The sequence below is a fragment of the Sprattus sprattus genome, assembly GCF_963457725.1.
Source record: "Sprattus sprattus genome assembly, chromosome: 6".
Taxonomy (NCBI): domain Eukaryota; kingdom Metazoa; phylum Chordata; class Actinopteri; order Clupeiformes; family Clupeidae; genus Sprattus; species Sprattus sprattus.
The window spans coordinates 11,257,813-11,276,076 of NC_137925.1; the positions used below are offsets into that span (position 1 = coordinate 11,257,813).

The 18,264-nt window shown below is 44.9% G+C and overlaps 1 protein-coding gene across 1 annotated transcript in view; it reads left to right on the top strand.

The window, feature by feature from the left end:
• Positions 1-1,546: 1,546 nt before the first annotated feature.
• The window catches only part of LOC308367150 (voltage-dependent P/Q-type calcium channel subunit alpha-1A-like), a gene marked incomplete at both ends in the record, with an annotated part of 69,137 nt that continues 52,419 nt past the window's right edge, over positions 1,547-18,264 (top strand). Inside the window, 3 exons of the mRNA XM_080840964.1 lie at positions 1,547-1,819; positions 17,221-17,316; positions 17,704-17,843. Of these exons, the coding sequence (XP_080697090.1) occupies positions 1,547-1,819; positions 17,221-17,316; positions 17,704-17,843 (509 nt within the window). The remainder of the gene's footprint in view (positions 1,820-17,220; positions 17,317-17,703; positions 17,844-18,264) is intronic.

Genomic DNA, 18,264 nt, shown 5'->3' on the forward strand with positions numbered 1-18,264 from the left:
CGGAGGTGACAGAATAGGCTAACTGTAGCAGAGGACGTTGAAACGCTTATGCTCTGGAGTTAGACGGCAGGAGTGGATAAGCGAATCAATGCAAGGCACTTCGTGCGTCATGTGCTGCAAGTGTTGGCCAGAGATTTTGGGGAAGGCGCTCTAGCTGCATTAAATTGATCAGTTGCTCATTATACCTCAACCTGCCAGCTGACCGGACCCTGACGCCCCTGCCCCCCAATTTTGATTCGTAGACAGATCCTCCACGCGAAAGCCCCCATAGCACACCATCCCGCCTCCTCTTCCACATCAGCCACCTCTTTCTTTCCCCTGGGGCGCTGGACAGAGAGTAACGAGACCCAGGGAAAGCGAAGCAACGAAAGGAGAGAGAAGGACTGGACGCAGGTCTTATTTTCCCCCCCTAACAGTCAAGCGGGATGAGTCCTCGAGGCGGAGGAGGATGAGGTGCGCAGGTTCAGCGACTGTCCACAGTTTGGTGGCGGAGAACGCGGGAGACCACCAAAAACAGGAGCTGTCTTCGTTGTCATACTCTGAGGATTGATGATGCTACTTTCCATGTCCGTATGTACCTCCGTTGGATTTTACCTAGCATGGATTGCTTTACCAGCACAGGAGTGCAGATGATGGCTGTGGCGAAAAGGATGCCGTCTGATTTATGAAAAAAAGATAATTACCGGTGCAGTGCATTTACAAACATTTTATGATGATAATTCTTTAGAGAATGAAGATAATTCTTGAGAGAAGGAATAACGACCAGTGTGAACACGTTTTAACAAATGTCACATGAAATTGTCACTCGAGAAGCTCGGTCGTATGAATGTGAGAGGAAAGCTTGCGAAAGGTGGCGGAAGGTAGTATCCACACTGTACCAAACATTGCGGATGATACAAAAATAAATAAATAATAATTCCCCTTCTCCTTTTAATATCAATAACATCAGTTGCTGCAGTCATTACACTTAAATGGAAAGATATGCTAAATCTAACGAACAATATCAATTCAAATTCAGTTATTTTTTTACTCAGCCAGTATGGTAGCACTGCTGTGTTCATAAGAGTAATCATATGAAATGCCAATGAAAGCCTCAGCGATGTATGACCAGGCAAACGCAAAATGAAACATTTAGGACTCTGTGAAGATGGAATCTCTGGAGATCATTAAACCATTCCCGCTAATGCACTAATTCTTAATCGGAATATGTTGTTCTTGATAACTGACTTAAGCACCGAGTGAAGGACAAGCGCTTGGTATTTGGAGGTGGGCAGCAAGAGCATCAGCCATTCAACCGAAACCTCACGTTTTTTTCCTTCCACGCAATTTTTTCACACCTCCACTTACCCATAAATACAATCATCGAGGCTCTTTTAATGGGCTTGTGCTCTCAGACCAACCGTCTCTAATATGACCCCGTGAGAGTACAATACAGTTATGCACGTAGGAAGTCTTAAAGCAGATGGGATGTAATGTGGTGTGGTCGCGTTGAATATTCGCCTTCTTCTCTGCTGCTTCGTAAAGACTGGCCTTTGGTCTCGATAGAATGGCGCGGTTTGAAAACGAGGTACCGTCCAGGTATGGTGGAGGACCCGGCCCAGGGGGCCCCGGTCGCGGCGGCAGTAGACAAGGTGGCCCGCCGGGCCAAAGGGTGTACAAGCAGTCCATGGCCCAGCGAGCCAGAACTATGGCCCTGTACAATCCGATACCGGTTCGACAGAACTGCTTAACTGTCAACCGTTCCCTGTTCATCTTCAGTGAGGACAACTTTGTGAGAAAATACGCCAAAAAGATCACCGAATGGCCATATCCTTTTAAAGTCCTCAACGTTCCAAATCTGTCACCTGGAGTGAAGGTACATTTGGTGTATGCCCAAATACATGCAGCCTAGGTGTCTTCCACTGTAACATAGCAAGCATTAGAGAACAATGATTAGGCTACAGCTGTTCACCATTTTCTTCTCGATTAATTTGATCATGGCAGTCAGTTATTGTGAAGACTAGGATATACATGTATGTTCCCCAGAACAGGTTAAAGCATACAAATCATACTGCAAACATTTTTTTCAGGAGTATTGTTTTTTTACTATTATTAGTATCAGTATTATTCTTATTATCATCTAAGTGACGACATTGCTCTTAAACTGATTCTTATGGGTGCATGTGCATGTGTGACATGAGGGCATGGAGATGATGCTGGGAAGCGGCGTGGCGGCGCTGTACTGGCGATTGCTGATGTCAGCATGTGCCGTTTGGGCTCAGCGTCACACGAAATTCAAAACGAAGTGTGTGTGTGGGGGGGGGGGGGGGGGGGGGCATATACGTGTGGGTTGGGGTTGGGGAGGGGGACACAGGGAACGCAGCCATTTCCCTTTTTCCAAGGGCTTCAGGAGAATAAGGGACAGACTGCGCCTGGTCCCTCCCCTCTCACGTATTCCGCGCTACCGTTTTAAAGGGCACAAGAACCATTTGACATTAGAGAAGGTTATTCTTCTGGTTGTTATGGGAGAACTGTGAGACTATCCTTTAAGCATGTTTTTAGACAGAGTGGCCCTACATGCCAGTGCTCAAGCAACCTGTTTTCTGAGTGTGATGGATAGGGAGGCATGTAATTATGTGGTTGTGTGTCACTGTCATGTGTACAATACTTTCCTCTAGAGAACTTCAGTGAGTAATGGTTTGCACAATGTAGCCTACGAGGAAGTCTATAGGAAGAACTAAAGGGATTGAAGGATTTAGAGGGATTGCCATTATCTGTTTTTGAATGTTTTACATTTTACTGTTACTGGTAGTGTTTACACAGTACCCTAATGCATTCAGCAAAATTCATTCAATAGTCTTTGTCCACTGCCATGACGTTTTAAAGCTGGCAAATCAGCACAGTCTAAGTGATCCTGACCATTTCCATACAGCGTGTGCAGAAGCGCGCTGATGAAAAAGCATTGAAATCAATAGAATCATACATAGAATGGAGATGAGCTTTTCCTGCATTTCCACTCCAGCCTGTATTGGTGTGGGTAGCTGCTGTATGTCTGACCCCTATCTCCCTGTTCACACCACAGACCCACAGAGCAGATGGTTTTTCACTAGTAACACATGCAGTGCTGCCACCACATGCAGGTGCCATATTAAAGCGGTTTAGTCATGAATGCTTGGTAATACGAGCGGCTGGACATTTCTGGAAAATGGTGATTGCCATTTAGTGTTCTGGATTTTATGAAAGATATGTTAAAGGAACCCCAAAAGAGGGTGGGCCCCAAGCCGTGTTGGTGGATTCCTGGTGGAAGTCTGGTTTTGCTATATGCTAAATATCGAGGCTTTCCTTATCTTATGTCCACATGGCCTTGGAGTCTCTTCCTGGGGCTGCTGCTGTTGTGTTTTACTGTACCTGGGATAGAAGCTTAGGCTTCCGCTTGCATAGACTTCCAACTCGCATTTCATTCATTGGTTGACTACTGTTTGGCCATGTCACATTAGTTTCACATGTAATCTGATTCTTACCATTCAGCTCGAAGAAAGGGGAATTCTTTCCTTCTTTCGCTCTGCCTATTGTCATAAGTCGGCTGCTGCTTTCCCCCATCACATCACATGTCAATCTTATGCTCACAGAAATGCACAACCAAAGCACCCTGCTGTCTTCTACTGCCCCCCGGGGTATTTCATGTGGCACCAGAATGGTCAAAACAGACTGACTAAAAGAGTCTCTAACAGTCATAGTGTTCAGAGTGGATGTTTGCTTTGTAGATGTTTGGTCGTAGATGCAAGCCAAGACACTGTCTTAAAGGGAGCCTGACCCTGGTTGTCATCCCTTTAAGATGCCCTTTCAGTGGACCAGTCTGCAAGTGATTCCCATATGAGGGACTCAGTTTTTACCTATTCAGTATTTCCAGTTAAGGTGATTTACCCTGTGCAGACTGTTCAAGGTATCAGATATAAGACTATTGATTAGATCTTTTTTGGACCTGAAAAATTGCCCTGTTGTTTTTACAAGGCATACGCAAATTGTCTTTTTTTTTTTTTTAAAGTGCCTCACAACAGATACACTGTTCTTAATGTACCTTCCACTTAAAGAGATTAGTGGTTTTGGACAGGCAGTTGGAGACAAACATCTAAAACCATGTCAATGTCTCGGATTGTCCAGAGACCAGTGTCTATGTCAATAACATTTACTTAATACAGCAGCCATCTGAAAGAGACACATGCTGAGGCATCCTATCTAAGAATTTAATAAAGTGAGTGAACATTTGTAACGATTTCCTAAAGCAAATATGTCCATCATCATATATATATGAAGAGCATTTCTATAGTAATGCAGATGAATATCTGTGGGAAATGGAGCTCTGAACAGCTTCAAGTATCCTCGCTTCCTCTTTCCCTGAGTATTGAACGCACCAATCATCAGGACAGTGATCCTGCCTCTCTTCACTGCAGCATGCAGACCCTCTCTCTACTGTAAATGGAATGTAACCCTATACATATGCTTGCTAAGAATAGCTCCATTGACCACCTTATGAAATCTTATAGCAGTGTGTATGTGTGTGCATGCATGAGGTTGCCACGCATGCATATGTGTGTGTGTGTGTGTATGTGTGTGTGTGTGTGTATGTGTGTGTGTGTGTGTGAGAGAGCGGAAGGGGAGGGGGTGGTTTGGCACACACATGTGTTTGTGTTTGAGTGTTTTTGTGTGCCACTGTTGTGTGCGCCTCTAAGTGTACTCCACATCCTTAATGAAATGGCTGCGGTCTGCTGAGCATTCTGTAGGAGGCCACAGTGGCATGATGCATTTTAGTATGCTCTTTTTATGTGACCACACTACACAACTGGCATATGATGTTTCACAACAAAGACACTCAAACCTGCGAGTATACAGTACTTACATGGAGCAAAGTGAGTGGAGTCGGCAGGCCATTTGTGAAACTGGGATAATGGCACGCTAAGAAACTCAGGTACTTGTGTGGACAGAGAGGTCTTTAACTGATGCTATGGGCTTTTCAAATAGGACCATTGTGTAATGGTTACTCTAGTTCCAAATAGAGGCAGAAAAAGCTGAAGAGTGAGAGGAGAGGAGGGGAAGCAGGAGGCTCAGCCACAGTTCCAACACCAGAGGGAGACAAAAGGGAACGGAGGAAGAGTGATTATAGTCATGAGTACTTGGTGTTTGTGTGTGTGTGTGAGTGTGTGTGTGTGTGTGTGTGTGTGTGTGTGTGTTTGTGTCCTACGTAGAGACGGTTATCTATATTCAATCTGTAGAATCTAAATAATTTAGTTTCTTTTCTGTCTTTTTTCGCCTCACAAGACAGCAACTGTCTGTGAATACCTCAAGTGGCCTTTATGCGTCCGACTTCATTTCTTCAGAGTATCATGCGGAACATTAATTATTACATGACACTATACCAGCCACTGATTCTCACAGTTGCACTGTTAGGATCTGTAATCTATGTTTGCAAATGTCTTTCAATACTGTTTACACCATATGCCGTCATATAGTTATCAGTGGAGGGTGTGTGTGTGAACATGTGTCTGTATGTGTAGTGTGTGTGTGTGTGTGTGTGTGTGTGTGTGTGTGTGTGTGTGTCTGTGCATATGAGAACATGTGTTCCAGGTGACTGTGCCATTTTCTGTGACTGTTACATCTGCAACTAGCAGACTTTCAGAGTCAGAGAGTTGCGTCTCCCCCCTTTCGCCCTCACGACTCACAGTCAGCCAAAAGACCCCCCATCCCCACCCCCATTCCAGTCACGTCTCTCACTCAGGCTCTCTCTCTCTCTCTCTCTCCCATATTCTTTCCTTCCATCCTGCCCGGCTATAAATAGCAAGGAGCTGCCTGAAAGAGCACTTTTCAATGGCACCCTCCTCCCTGTCATGTCCTGCTCACCTCACCGCCACCATCACAAACAGGCTTCCTGTGCAATGGAGTCTTGTCTGTTTATGCAATGAAGTCTTGTCTGTCTGACTTGTGCCTGTGCCCTGAGTTTTGTCAGGATCAGTAGATATGCATCAGGAGAGAGGAAAAGAAAGAGAGAGAGAGAGAGAGATCTATATGGGAGGATAGTAGAGAGCTAATTGTGGTTGTGGACTAAGGAAACTAGGGATGGGCTACTGAGGGGGGCTGTGTGTGTGTAACTGTGCTTTTTGAATATTTCCACACAGCATCACTTTTGTCAGTGTAATAGAATAAATAGAGTTATAATAGAAATGCAATATAGAGCTAAGACGATAGTCCAGAAAAGGAACAGGAGAGAGAAAAGGTCCCACAGCATATTTCTCCCATTATGTACTGCAGCAGCAGACACAACAGCATTATAGAGACAGATGGAGAGAAGGAGAAGGAAAGAGAGAGGAGAGAGAAATAGAGAGAGGGAGAGAGGCACTGGCAGGCAGTGTATAAATGATTTAAGATGGAGAATGGCGAGACTAGGCGCTGAACGTAAGATGCCACTGCAGGCACACGGTGCTAAGCAACAACAGCCCTCTAGGCTCCACGTACAGCACAAAATGGTGACGTTTCCATGGTAACCATGGTAACTCTGATGTCGCTCCCAAAGTCTTTTCCTCCTGCTTCGAAAGTGTTTTACAGTTAAGTAGTTAATGGCAATGCAGTGAATGAAATATAGGTATATGACATAGGTATGGACTGTATATCTTTCAATCTTTTAGGGATGTGCCCTAATCCAAATACGTGAGTTTCGGAAAGAGCAAATAATGCGATGGAAACTGATATTTATTCTACCAGAAGTTGCTTGTTATTATTCAGGGAATAAAAACATCAACTCTATGGTTGACATGTCTGTGCGTCAGCCATAACGTTTCTTTAAATTGATTCGTATCATTGTGGATCCCCACAAGATAAAAATGCCCATTCTGTGTGTAACATAGGGCTCTGGTTTCATTTTTGCCTCCACGGAGCCCACGCACAGCAGGCAGAAGGCTGAGAGCTGACTGTTCCCGGCAATAACTCAGGGAAACTCTCGCATCTAGGAGGAGGAGGCGTCATGAATGGGAGCCAGCGAGATAAAGTCCTGTGGCAGGTGGATTACCTTCAATTCATTTCCTGTATTTAACAAAAATTCAAAACACAGTAAAAATATTAAAATAAATAAATAAATACAAATGTTAAGAATCGCCCATCTCAGTCAATTTTCATCCGTTTAAGATGAAAAGCCGTAGGCTATGTATCAGCTATGGGTTTCACGGAATTTTGACGTCCACTAACACCCTACCAAATATATCATGGTTATTTAAACAGACAACAACAAGTGATTTGTGAAGCTAGGAATGGGCCCTACATCTGTGCAGTACTTATCGTTTCCCAAGCTGCACTAACGTAAATAAACATCTTCGGAATTTAGGATTAATCATTTCAACTGAAGGATATTTTCAAGATATCTTTACTGTAAATAGTTTATATTTCCAATGCAAAACTAATATATGTATATTAAATGTTTTCAATGTCTGATAGTTCAATAACCTCCAGGTAAAGGGTCCTGCTTTCAATGCGACTTCCAGTATAAACCATACCCACTTCAGGTCTTCTACCCCAATACAGATACAGAGACAGATAATTTGGTTGAACAGATACAGATACAGATAATGATATCTTTGTGCACCTCTTTATGTACCTGCTTCACTTAAAAGCACTTATTTAGTTTGGTCTGTTTTTGTGTGGATAAAAAAGTTTGTTTCAATCTTATCTATCTATCTATCTATCTATCTATCTATCTATCTATCTATCTATCTATCTATCTATCTATCTATCTATCTATCTATCTATCTATCTATCTATCTAATCTATCTATCTATCATGCCTTTCATGTTTGTAACCATGTGTGTGTGTTTTGCAGTGTGTATTGGGTCCTTGCATGCATTTTAGGATTTCCTTCCTTTCCAGGTGCATGTGTATGCACAGTATCTGACTGTATGTGTGTGTGTATGTGTGTGTTTGTGTGTTTGTTGTTTATGTGTTTTCACCTCCACCTTTATTGGCTAGTTTTCAAAATCTATCACATACATTCACCATTTAGCCTAGCAATGTTTCTGTGTTTTGCATTCTTGCTGTTAGTGAATAATTAATTTTTCCAGTGTCAGGGTTCTCTCTGTGTGTGTGTGTGTGTGTGTGTGTGTGTGTGTGTGTGTGTGGGTTGGAAAAGGGAAAGACAAAGACAGAGAGAGATAGATACACAGAGAGAGACTGGGAGAGAGAGAGACAGAGAGAGAGAGAGAGAGAGAGTGTGTGGTGGGGTATGGTAACGTGGGAGTGGTGCTATTTTTGGGTAATGGGTGCGGAGAGCGGCTGCGATGGATTGATTTTTCATGCTCGTGTTCCTGGCGGCACGTGCTGCCTCCTGACACTGCCGCTGCTGTCGGCACCGCCGCAAGTAACTGGAGATACTCCTCAGCAAAGGCTACGCTGGCCCGCTTACCTGCTGCCGTCACACCGCCTCACGCGTAAAATACACACATGCGTGTGCCCTAACACACCCCTCCGTCAGCCTCAATCCTACTGTGCCCCGCTGCTTTATGAGGGGCCGCAAGGGCTTGGCAGAAAAAGCAGGCCAGCACGGGCTAACGTGGGCTATCATGGGCTAAAACAGACTCCGGGGTACAAACTGAGGTGAGAGGCTGGTGGCAGAGGGCAAGCGCACAGATCAGAGAGGGTCAGAGAGGACCGGAGGCAACCCTGTGTGTCAATGCTGAGCCACGAGGAGCCAGACAAGCGTGCTCAGTCACCGCGGTGGAGAAGGGATCAGAGGGAGAGTGAGAGAGAGAGAGGTGGAGAGAGAGAGAGAGATTTGGGGGGAGGTGAAATCAGGGAAGCTACTGTAAGGCTTCGGGCTCCTCTTGCTTATCTAGAGCATTGCTCTCCAAATGGGGGAGGGAAGATGTGCGGGGTCACTTGGGGTAACTGGGCAGATCAAATCTATCTCTCACGCCCACATGCACAGACACACAGACACACAGACACACACACACACACACACACACAAACACACGCACACAAAAGCACACACACACAGAGACAACCACTTATATGTGAGCCAGTCATTTTACCTGATATACAATACAAGTGTACATCCCTGTGTCGGGATCAACACAACACAGGCACATGCAGTATAATGTTTGGAGGGGTGTGAACAGTGCTAAGTTCCTCAAATTTCATCGAGCATATCACAGGTAGTCATCCGGAATTTCAAAAGAATAGAAAACCTTACTGTGCATGCAGTCTGATTAAGGTCATAGATGACTCAAGTTGAGGGAGAAGCTAGTAAGTGACTATACATATTACCCATACATTACCTATAGGTTAAAAGGCTGACTATACCTATTACCATTACGCTATACATAGATATTTTATAAAAATGAACTGATGACCTTGACATTTCCATTACCCTAGCCTACCAAAGCCTGTATAGGAAAACTAGTATGAAAATATTAAGACAGGCACATTTTTTTTACTTTGCTTTTTACTTTTGAAACCTTCCTTAAGTCTCTTGCCCTTGCGTTGTTAGAGAGAGGAGAACTGGAAGAGTGAAGAAATGTTCAGATGAATAGCAGTAAAAGTAGATGTCGTGTGTAGGACTGCAGAATGTGGAAGGGGAAGGAAAAAAAAAAAGAACCACTCAGCCTTGTTTCTCGTTCATTAATAATTTACACTGGGTCCTCGGGCATCTGCGAGATAGTATTAAAAAAGCAAACAGAGCGAGAAAAATCAATACATATTTACATTCCTGTGACTGGGCCAGTCGGGTCACGCAGCCCGGCACGTCGCTCCGCCGTCTGCCGCCGCTAATTAAAGTGGGTGTGATTCAGTGCGGCCCTCTGACTCAGCAAGCAGGCAGACCAAATGCTGCCACCCTACAGTAAATGATTCACTGGCTCATCTACAGAGACATCTACAGAGGCCCGTGAGCGACTCACCGACCGAGCGAGCGAAAGAGAGCGAGCGAACGAACAGATGAATGAATGAACAAACAAATTAACAAAACAAAGGCAGAGTCAGGTTACTGGAAGCAGTTTTGAGATGATGGGCAAGTCTGAGACTTTAATGGCCTGAAGAGTTGCATGAATGGCAGTGATTTGTGATGCATGTGAATGCGTCACTGCAGTGGGTAAGGGCCGGAGTGTGTGTCTGCCGCTGTGTGGTGATGCAGACTCACCTGACTCACCTGCATGGGGCGTCAGTTTGGTGTGTGTGTTTTTTTTTATTTGGGTGTGTGTGTGTGCGCATTTGTGTACTTGTATCTTTGTGTATGTATGCGGACAAATTTGAGTGTGTGTGTGTGTGTGTGGTTGCTTTTGTTCTAGTGTCTGGTGCTGTCTAAGAAACAATAGAAGTGTGCGCATTTATTTGTGTTGCGTTTCACCCTTATAATGAGATGTTCTGAACACTTGAAGGACACACTGAGGGGTTGGCTTGACTGCCTCATATTACTGTTAGCAATGGCACAAATAGAAACCTTGACTCACCGGCCTAAACACCTGTCCAATGTTCAGAGTTACATTCACCTACACTCTCACATGCTGTAGGTCATACTGTAGGTCAAGTGCATGCTTACATTTATCGGAGTACTGGTTTACTAAATAAGTATACTCGTTTGTCTGTTTGTTTGATTGTTTGTTTGTTTGTGTGCAAGTGTGTGTGTTTGTGTTTGTGTGTGTGTATCGGGGGGCGGGGTTGAGTCCCATTCCTAGTCTTATTAGTGCACCTTCTTGAGAGCATCACACACCTTATTTTCTGGTTCAGTTGCCTCCTTCTGACTGCTTCTCTGCTCAATTTGTCCTCCTCTCTCCCCTCCACTTGTGTCCCAGTTGGCCTCAGGACACATTTATGAGCTGCGCCATGGTCACTGAGCTCCTTCACAGCATCCACTGACCGAGGATATCCATTCTCTCATTCACCTCCAGCGCATGCACCAAGAGTTTTTTCGATTATGCCTGTCCAAAAATGATTCTTTCATTATGACCCTCAAAATATTTCCATGGATCTTTCCATGGGAAGGCCAAGAATGGGAACCAGTCTCTCCCATATCTGCTGTTGTAGTTATGTAAATATGCAGGCAGCAATCGTTGATTTGGTTTCTTGAGTCTTAGCACCGGTGATGATGTGGATGGCAGCACCTGTGCTGTGCTCTGTGCTGGGCTCTGAGTGATGCCTACGAGTGTCTTAATGTCGTACACTCTCTCCTGTATTGTAACATCTTCTTCTCTTTTCTGTGAACTTGACAAGCTGCACTCTTTTTTCTGCTTAGCACCTGTTTCGTTGCCCACTCTGAAAGCTCTGTGTCACGCAGAAAAAAAGCCACACTTTCTGCTTAATATTCCTGGCAATCTGCCGTCTCCCCCTCCCTCCCTCCCTCCCTCTCTCTGTCTGCAATCTCTTTTTTGGTAGTTGTCTCTGTCTTTTCTCTCTGGTCACCCACCCCGCCCAACTCTTTTTGCTGTCTTGCTGTCTCTACATCTTACCCCCCTCCCTCCCTCCTCCTCCTCCTCCTCCTCCTCCTCCTCCACTCCACCCCTCTCTCCTTCTCCGTCACAGCAGGCCTGCTGACGCTGCAGTGCGTGCAAAGCTGAATGGAGGCTCTATGATGAGGAGTGATGATTGATGCATAGGTTCCGGAGAAGAGGTGGAGTGAGGAAGACATGAGAGATAGAGACTGACACGGAGGGAGGAAAAAGAGGTAGAGTAAGTGAAAAGAGTGAGAGATGAGACGGTGATTTGACAAGAAAGCCAGAGAGTGGAGGCGCTGCGGCAGGAAACAATAAGCCGGTTCAAGTGTTATCGCTGAAACATAACAGTTGTTGAGTTCGCAAACATTAATCTCAAATTTGTCAAACTCTGCACATCCTTTTTTTTTAAACTCTTATCTACTCAGAGGTAAAGTAAAATAACTAATGTATTGGCACAATTGATGGTTTCAACTTGCAAGATGCTGTCACTTTTTCAAGTGAAGAATCGTATGGAGCTTGTTTACCTTTCAAAATGTGTACTGAAAATATATGTAATTGTATCCATTGGATCCGTTCTGTACAGTAACCAAAGCCAAAGATCTATTTGGAACCTTTTGGAATTATTTTTTGTTCTTTGCAGTTGTGGTATGAACATATCCGATGCATCAGAACTTTTTAGTGACTCTTCTGAGAGAGAGAGAGAGAGAGAGAGAGAGAGAGAGAGAGAGAGATTAAGTTGGATACTCTCCCTCTCTCTATCATGATGCACATAGCAAAATGATTTGCAGGGGCTGATTTAGATAACTATATTGTCAGTGTTCAGCTTGACATTTGCTTCATTGCCAGGACAGAGGTATTTGAGTATTGATATATCTGCGCGCACATTCGACTCTAGATGGGTTGAATGTATTGGATGGATGGATGTCTTTGAATGTCCTTGGCCAAGCTGTTACACCAGGTAAAAAGATAGAATTACCCCTTGGTGGCAATAATTGGTAAATAATACAACACAGTGAAGTCAAGCTCATGGTTTTCCAGTCAAACTAGTGTGATTGTAATCCATCCTTTTCAGAATGGTGAGTTACTGTAGCTTGACCAGTTCAGCTGTTCTTTCCAGGCTTACTTCCCTTTGAACTTAGGGTTTGGGCTAAGACCCCTAGATGGACTAAATTGATCTTGATGATAATAAATGTGTGGTTCCAAGAGGAAGTAGCACTGATAAAATGTATGCTTTTGTCATGTTTTGAAGTGATGCTAAATGACTCCATAGCACTTTATTGACAACAGTTAGTAGTATAGTAGTATTATAGTATATCAAGTAGTATTTCGATAGATTAACTAAGTAAAGCCTAATCAGGATTAAAGCCTTTTAAACCTCTAAGCAATTATGTTAGTTGCTATCTAACATTTGTATCATTAAGTAATAGTTCTTGCCCTGTTAGATTTCACTTGTAAATTGATCTTGGCAGACAAAATATAGCTGGAGAAGAGTCAAAGGCCAGAGTCGAGCAGACAAGTGCTCTCCCCCCCCCCTCCCACCCCCCCTCGCCCAACACACTGCTCCTTTGGCATGAGAAAATGCTTGAGTCAGGATCTCCCCCTCCCTGGGCTCCCTCCGTCTCCTCTTTCTTTCCAACTCTTTTCAGATCTGCCCATCCTGCTGACTGAGGTACCTCTTGCACTGTGCGTCTCTGTCTGTCACTGTATCTGTTTTTAGCTGATAATGGCCTTTAAGCATCAGTGCCACTTCAGCACAGGATAGGCTTCCCACATCCAGTTCAGGGAATGACAGCTTAGGCAGAGCAGATTGTCAATGTACCTGTATAAAGCTGCCCCCCCCTCCCTCCCCCCCACACACACACAGTGGAATTATGCCTAAAGCACTGCAGTACTTTATGGATATTCTGCACTGTGGTTATAAGTGTACATGTGTGTTCCAAACAAATGTGTTCAAATATATGTGTATGCATTTGTTTGAATAATGTGTGTGTGTCTGTGTGCGTGTGTGTCTAAATGAGGGAGCACTGAAATCAATCACTTAGTGATCATCAGAGAGAAAGGGGCAGGGGACCAAAGAAAGTGGAGGAGAGGAGAGGAGAGGAGAGGAGAGGAGAGGAGAGGAGAGGAGAGGAGAGCCGGAAACGCAGAGGAGAACAGAGCTGCTGAATGAGTCACAGAGGACAAGGAAGGAGAGGAGGAACCAGGAACATGCTCTCCCTCTCTCCTCCTCTCCCTCTCTCCTCCTCTCTTTCTGTCTCTCTCTTTCTCTCTCTATATATCTCTCCTTCGTTCCCTATGTCGTTCCCTCTCTCGTTGCTTTTAACTCTGTCAAGCGGCTATTTATAGCACAGCACGGAGGGAGGGAGGAGAGATTCATAATTGAAGGTTTTTGGCAGAGATGATCTCAGCACTGGCCTCATATTCATGAGGGGCTTTATGCACATGCCTGTCCACAATGGCACAGGAAGAGAGGGGGGACTTTCAAAGTGCACTTCACACATGCACACACACACTGACACAAACACACACACATACGTACACTGCGGCCATACACAGGAGACACACATGACCCCGTCCTCACATTGTCCGTTAGCATGAACCGGATAGAGCATTCTCCCTGCCTACTCTTTCATCTCTCTGTTTGCCTGAGATGGACTGAAAGAAAAAAAAGACCATCTCAATATATGTGCAGGGACACACTCAAACTCTCACACACACATACACTTATGTGTGCACATACCCACACGAACATGCACAAACACACCCACACATATGCACACACATACAGTACATGCACACACACACACACACCGAACACACACACACACACACACACACACACACACACACACATACACACAAACAGGGCTAGGGGCAGGCGAAGCTAATTGAGTGGAGCCGGGGGTGCTAATGTGTGCTAAAGCTGGAACGTGTGCGGGCCGTGCCATGCGCAGTGCTGGGAGGCCTGGCAGCACTGAGCCCCAGAGAGCCTGTTAGCCTGTTAGCCTGCACATCACCCCCGGCCATGATTACAGCATACAGCATCCTCCTTCTCTCCCCCTCTCATCTTTTCTCCTTCTTTAAGGCTCTCGTTCTCTTTCTTTCTCTGTTGCTTTCCACTTCCCATTGCTTCTCCTTTTCCTCCCTTTTCAATTTCTCTCCCTGTTCCTCTCTATCCCTCTCTCTTTCTTTCTCTCTCTCTCTCTTTCTCTCTTTTCTAAAGCCCTTTGATCTTATTTGAAGCAGAAATCAGGCTGTGTGAAAAGATTACGTACAGGGAGCTTCATGGAATGGATCCATATGCCTTTAGTATGTTCCATCTTTCTTCCTCCATTCCCCCTCCCCTCTCTCTGCCTTCCTCCCTCCCTCACTCCAGCTTTCTCTGTTCCTGCCTTCCTCGCTCTCATTCTCTCCCATAACTCTCTTTCGCATTCTCTCTCTCCCTCTCTTTCACTCTCTCTCTCTCTCTCTCTGCTTCTCTAATTTATTCATTCGACATATTTTTTGGCCATGGCTAGTGTGCGCTGGTTTATGTTGTAGTTTCTCTGTCACGGTACTCTTCCACCCCTTCTCATTCTCTCTCTCTCTCTATCTCACACACACACATCATTGCTTACAGTGGCCATCAGTATTGTCCTCTCTCTCTCTGTTATCTGGTGACTGTAGAGGCACTGTGTATGTGTATGGTTGTGTGTGTGTGTGTGTGTGTGTGTGTGTGTGTGTGTGTGTGTGTGTGTGTGTGTGTGTGTGTGTGTGTGTGTGTGTGTGTGTGTGTGTGTGTGTGTGTGTGTGTGTGTGTGTGTGCGTGTGTAGCGGTTGGTGTATAGGCCGTTAAGGCACTGATCTATTTGCGCCAGGTCATTTGAACTCCAAACAAAGGACCTTTCTCAGGCAGCTCATGCCCAGTGTCATGCATGTGCATCACAGTGAGTCAGACTAAGTCAGTCATGAGTAAAACAGCACGGAGATATCACCACTCCATCAGAGCGCGGGGCGCAGGCCAGGGTAGCGGGAGAGGATGCGTCACCAGCGTGGAGGGGAAAATGAGAGGAAGAGAGAAAGAGAGTGAGAGATCAAACTCACCCTTAAGTCCTTGTGGATAGTGAGCCAAAGAGCTGCGTCACTTTGAATCATACGCTGTGGCTGCTGGGTGCTTGCCTAGTCCATGCGCGCGCACACACACAAACACATCACACACATACACATACACACACAGACACATACACACACAGAAACACGCAGACACACGCGAGTGTCGGGGCCAGTTACACAATGGGTAAACAGGCAGGGAGTAACCCGCTAATGATTGCCCGATTAGAGCCATGCTAGATGTGTCTGACTCATTCACTCACAAGACAGCCTACAGCGCATATTATTTCACCATGGATGCGTGCCTATGCAGCCACGGGCACGGCCGGGCTTTAGGACGCATCTGTTTCTCATGTGTCTCCGTGTATTTCTCTCTCCGTGTGTTTGTGTGTGTGTGTGTGTGTGTGTGTGTGTGTGTGTGCATACTTTAACCACAAGGAGGTGGTTATTCGTCTATGGCACACTGTAAAAAAGCCTAATGGTATTTTACCTTACATAGCATTGCTTACCATGTGTCAACATCATGCATGATTTGCCTTGCGATGCTTTACCATCTGAAACCTGAAATGAAACATAAACAGATCATGCATTTAATTAGCCGCAGAGATCCAAACTGGCTTCTGTTCATGCATCCATTGTAATCTTCGTAATTGTTAAATATGAACACACTTACTGCTGTAGATGTAACCGTCCTGTCCATGTCTGTACGTGACCCTCAGATACACAAAGCTTGAGGAGTTAGCGTGAAATTGTTCAGTTTTGTAAATTGTTTTGCAGTTGTTTAGGTTATGTATGGAACACTGATGTTATTTGAAGGCACGGAGGGCTGAATATTGTGAATTATGTTACTCTGGTACTGTACGCTCAATATAAACCTCTCATGGAAAGTCATTTTTTATTAAATGGGTAAGAGAACTATTTAATGTCCTGCCTACGCTTAACTGCTAAATTGATTTGCAGTTGTAGTGGGTAACCCCAGTATGCAATACATGCAGTAGAGGGCAAACAGAGACCCATCAGGATTTTACCACCACATGTGGCAGGTGTTCAAGAACAGGAACACAAGTTATGTGTACATGATGAAGCTTAGTTCCATGGATGAGCAATGCGGCTGGCAACACTCAAAGTCCTCCGCTCATGGAATAAAGCTAGTTAAATAACTTGGCGAAATCATTTGGCCAATTTCATTACATTAGCAAATTCTTCTCTGGTGGAAACCGCTCAGTTCACAACCGGAAATGTGTTGTTTGCTCCATTGTACAACAATTACTGGGCTCCGAGTGAACTTTAATAAGGTATGGTCGAATCATTGTGATTGGCTGATAAATAATGACTTCATTGCCACATCTACTAATTACTCAGCCCAGTTATGATTGATTGCGCCCTGCTTTGTCGATGACATTAGAAAATATAGGTAACCCCGCCTATTCTCACTGTGTGGTTGCTGATGCGCGAAGCCCGTTCGCGGTGCTCAGTGCTCTATGAAATTAGCGCTTATAATATATCAAAAGAACACAGGAACAGCAAAAGCCATGGTGAATGCATCTGTACATTGTGTTTTCGTTAGCTGCCAGGAAGTGTTTTCTCTCCATTTGCTCTCTCTCTCTCTCTCTTTTTTCCTCTTTCTCGCTCTCTGTGTCTCTCTTCCACTATTTTTCCTTGACCTGAGACCCTCACTCCTTTCGAGTACTTGATCCTGGCCACCATCTGCGCCAACTGCGTGGTCCTCGCCCTGGAACAGCACTTGCCTGACGGGGATAAGACACCATTGTCTGAGCGCCTGGTGAGTCTGGTTCAGATATTGGTGCATCCCACACCCCACACCCCACATACATGCATTACATCCAACACATCCATACATGCAACAGCACACAGTCCTCCTGGTTTGGATAGTCAGTTCTAGCAGATATGGCGTATCACAGTGTATTTCTGAGCAGTCAGTGAAATTGGAGTATAGTTGAAGTACAGGCCTGTGCTTGCATTCCGGTATTGTCATCATAAACCAGAACTGGCACATTCAGTTGGTACATAAGAGGATTTAAAAAAAAAAAAAAGATAATAAGGAAACATACAGTACATGAGACCAAATCAACTAGTTCATTATTACGTCCTCCCAGAGGAAACTGCGAGGCATGTTTTTAAGACTTTCTCTATTGTCTTTGTTGGACAGGATGACACAGAACCCTACTTCATCGGCATCTTCTGCTTCGAGTCAGGCATCAAGATCCTGGCTCTGGGCTTTGCCTTCCACAAGAACTCCTACATGCGCAATGGCTGGAATGCCATGGATTTTGTAGTGGTGCTCACTGGGTAAGTCTAATGCTGACTTAGTGTGTGTGTGTGTGTGTTTCTGTGTTTCTGGGTGTGAGAGGGAGAAAGAGATAGAGAGTGTGTGTGAGAGAGGGACTTAGCATTAGTATTTCTCCCTTGTTCTCCCTCCTTCTCTCTTTATCTCTCCTTCTCACGTCCTCTTTCTCTCTCTGCCCCTCCCTCCATCTCTCTTCTCTTCTTCTTCTCCCCCCTGTACTCGCTCTATCTCTTTTGTGCATGAATGTGAGGGGGGGCATGGCTGACTGTACTACAGAACTGGCACCGTGGCTGAGTGCGGTGTGTGTGAGATTTCCGCTCCCCCCCCAACTCTCTCTCAATCCCTTTCTTCATATCTCACGTTACCAAACACATTTGCCATTCGGTATTAAATACATAGATTGTACACACAACCATGCCCAAT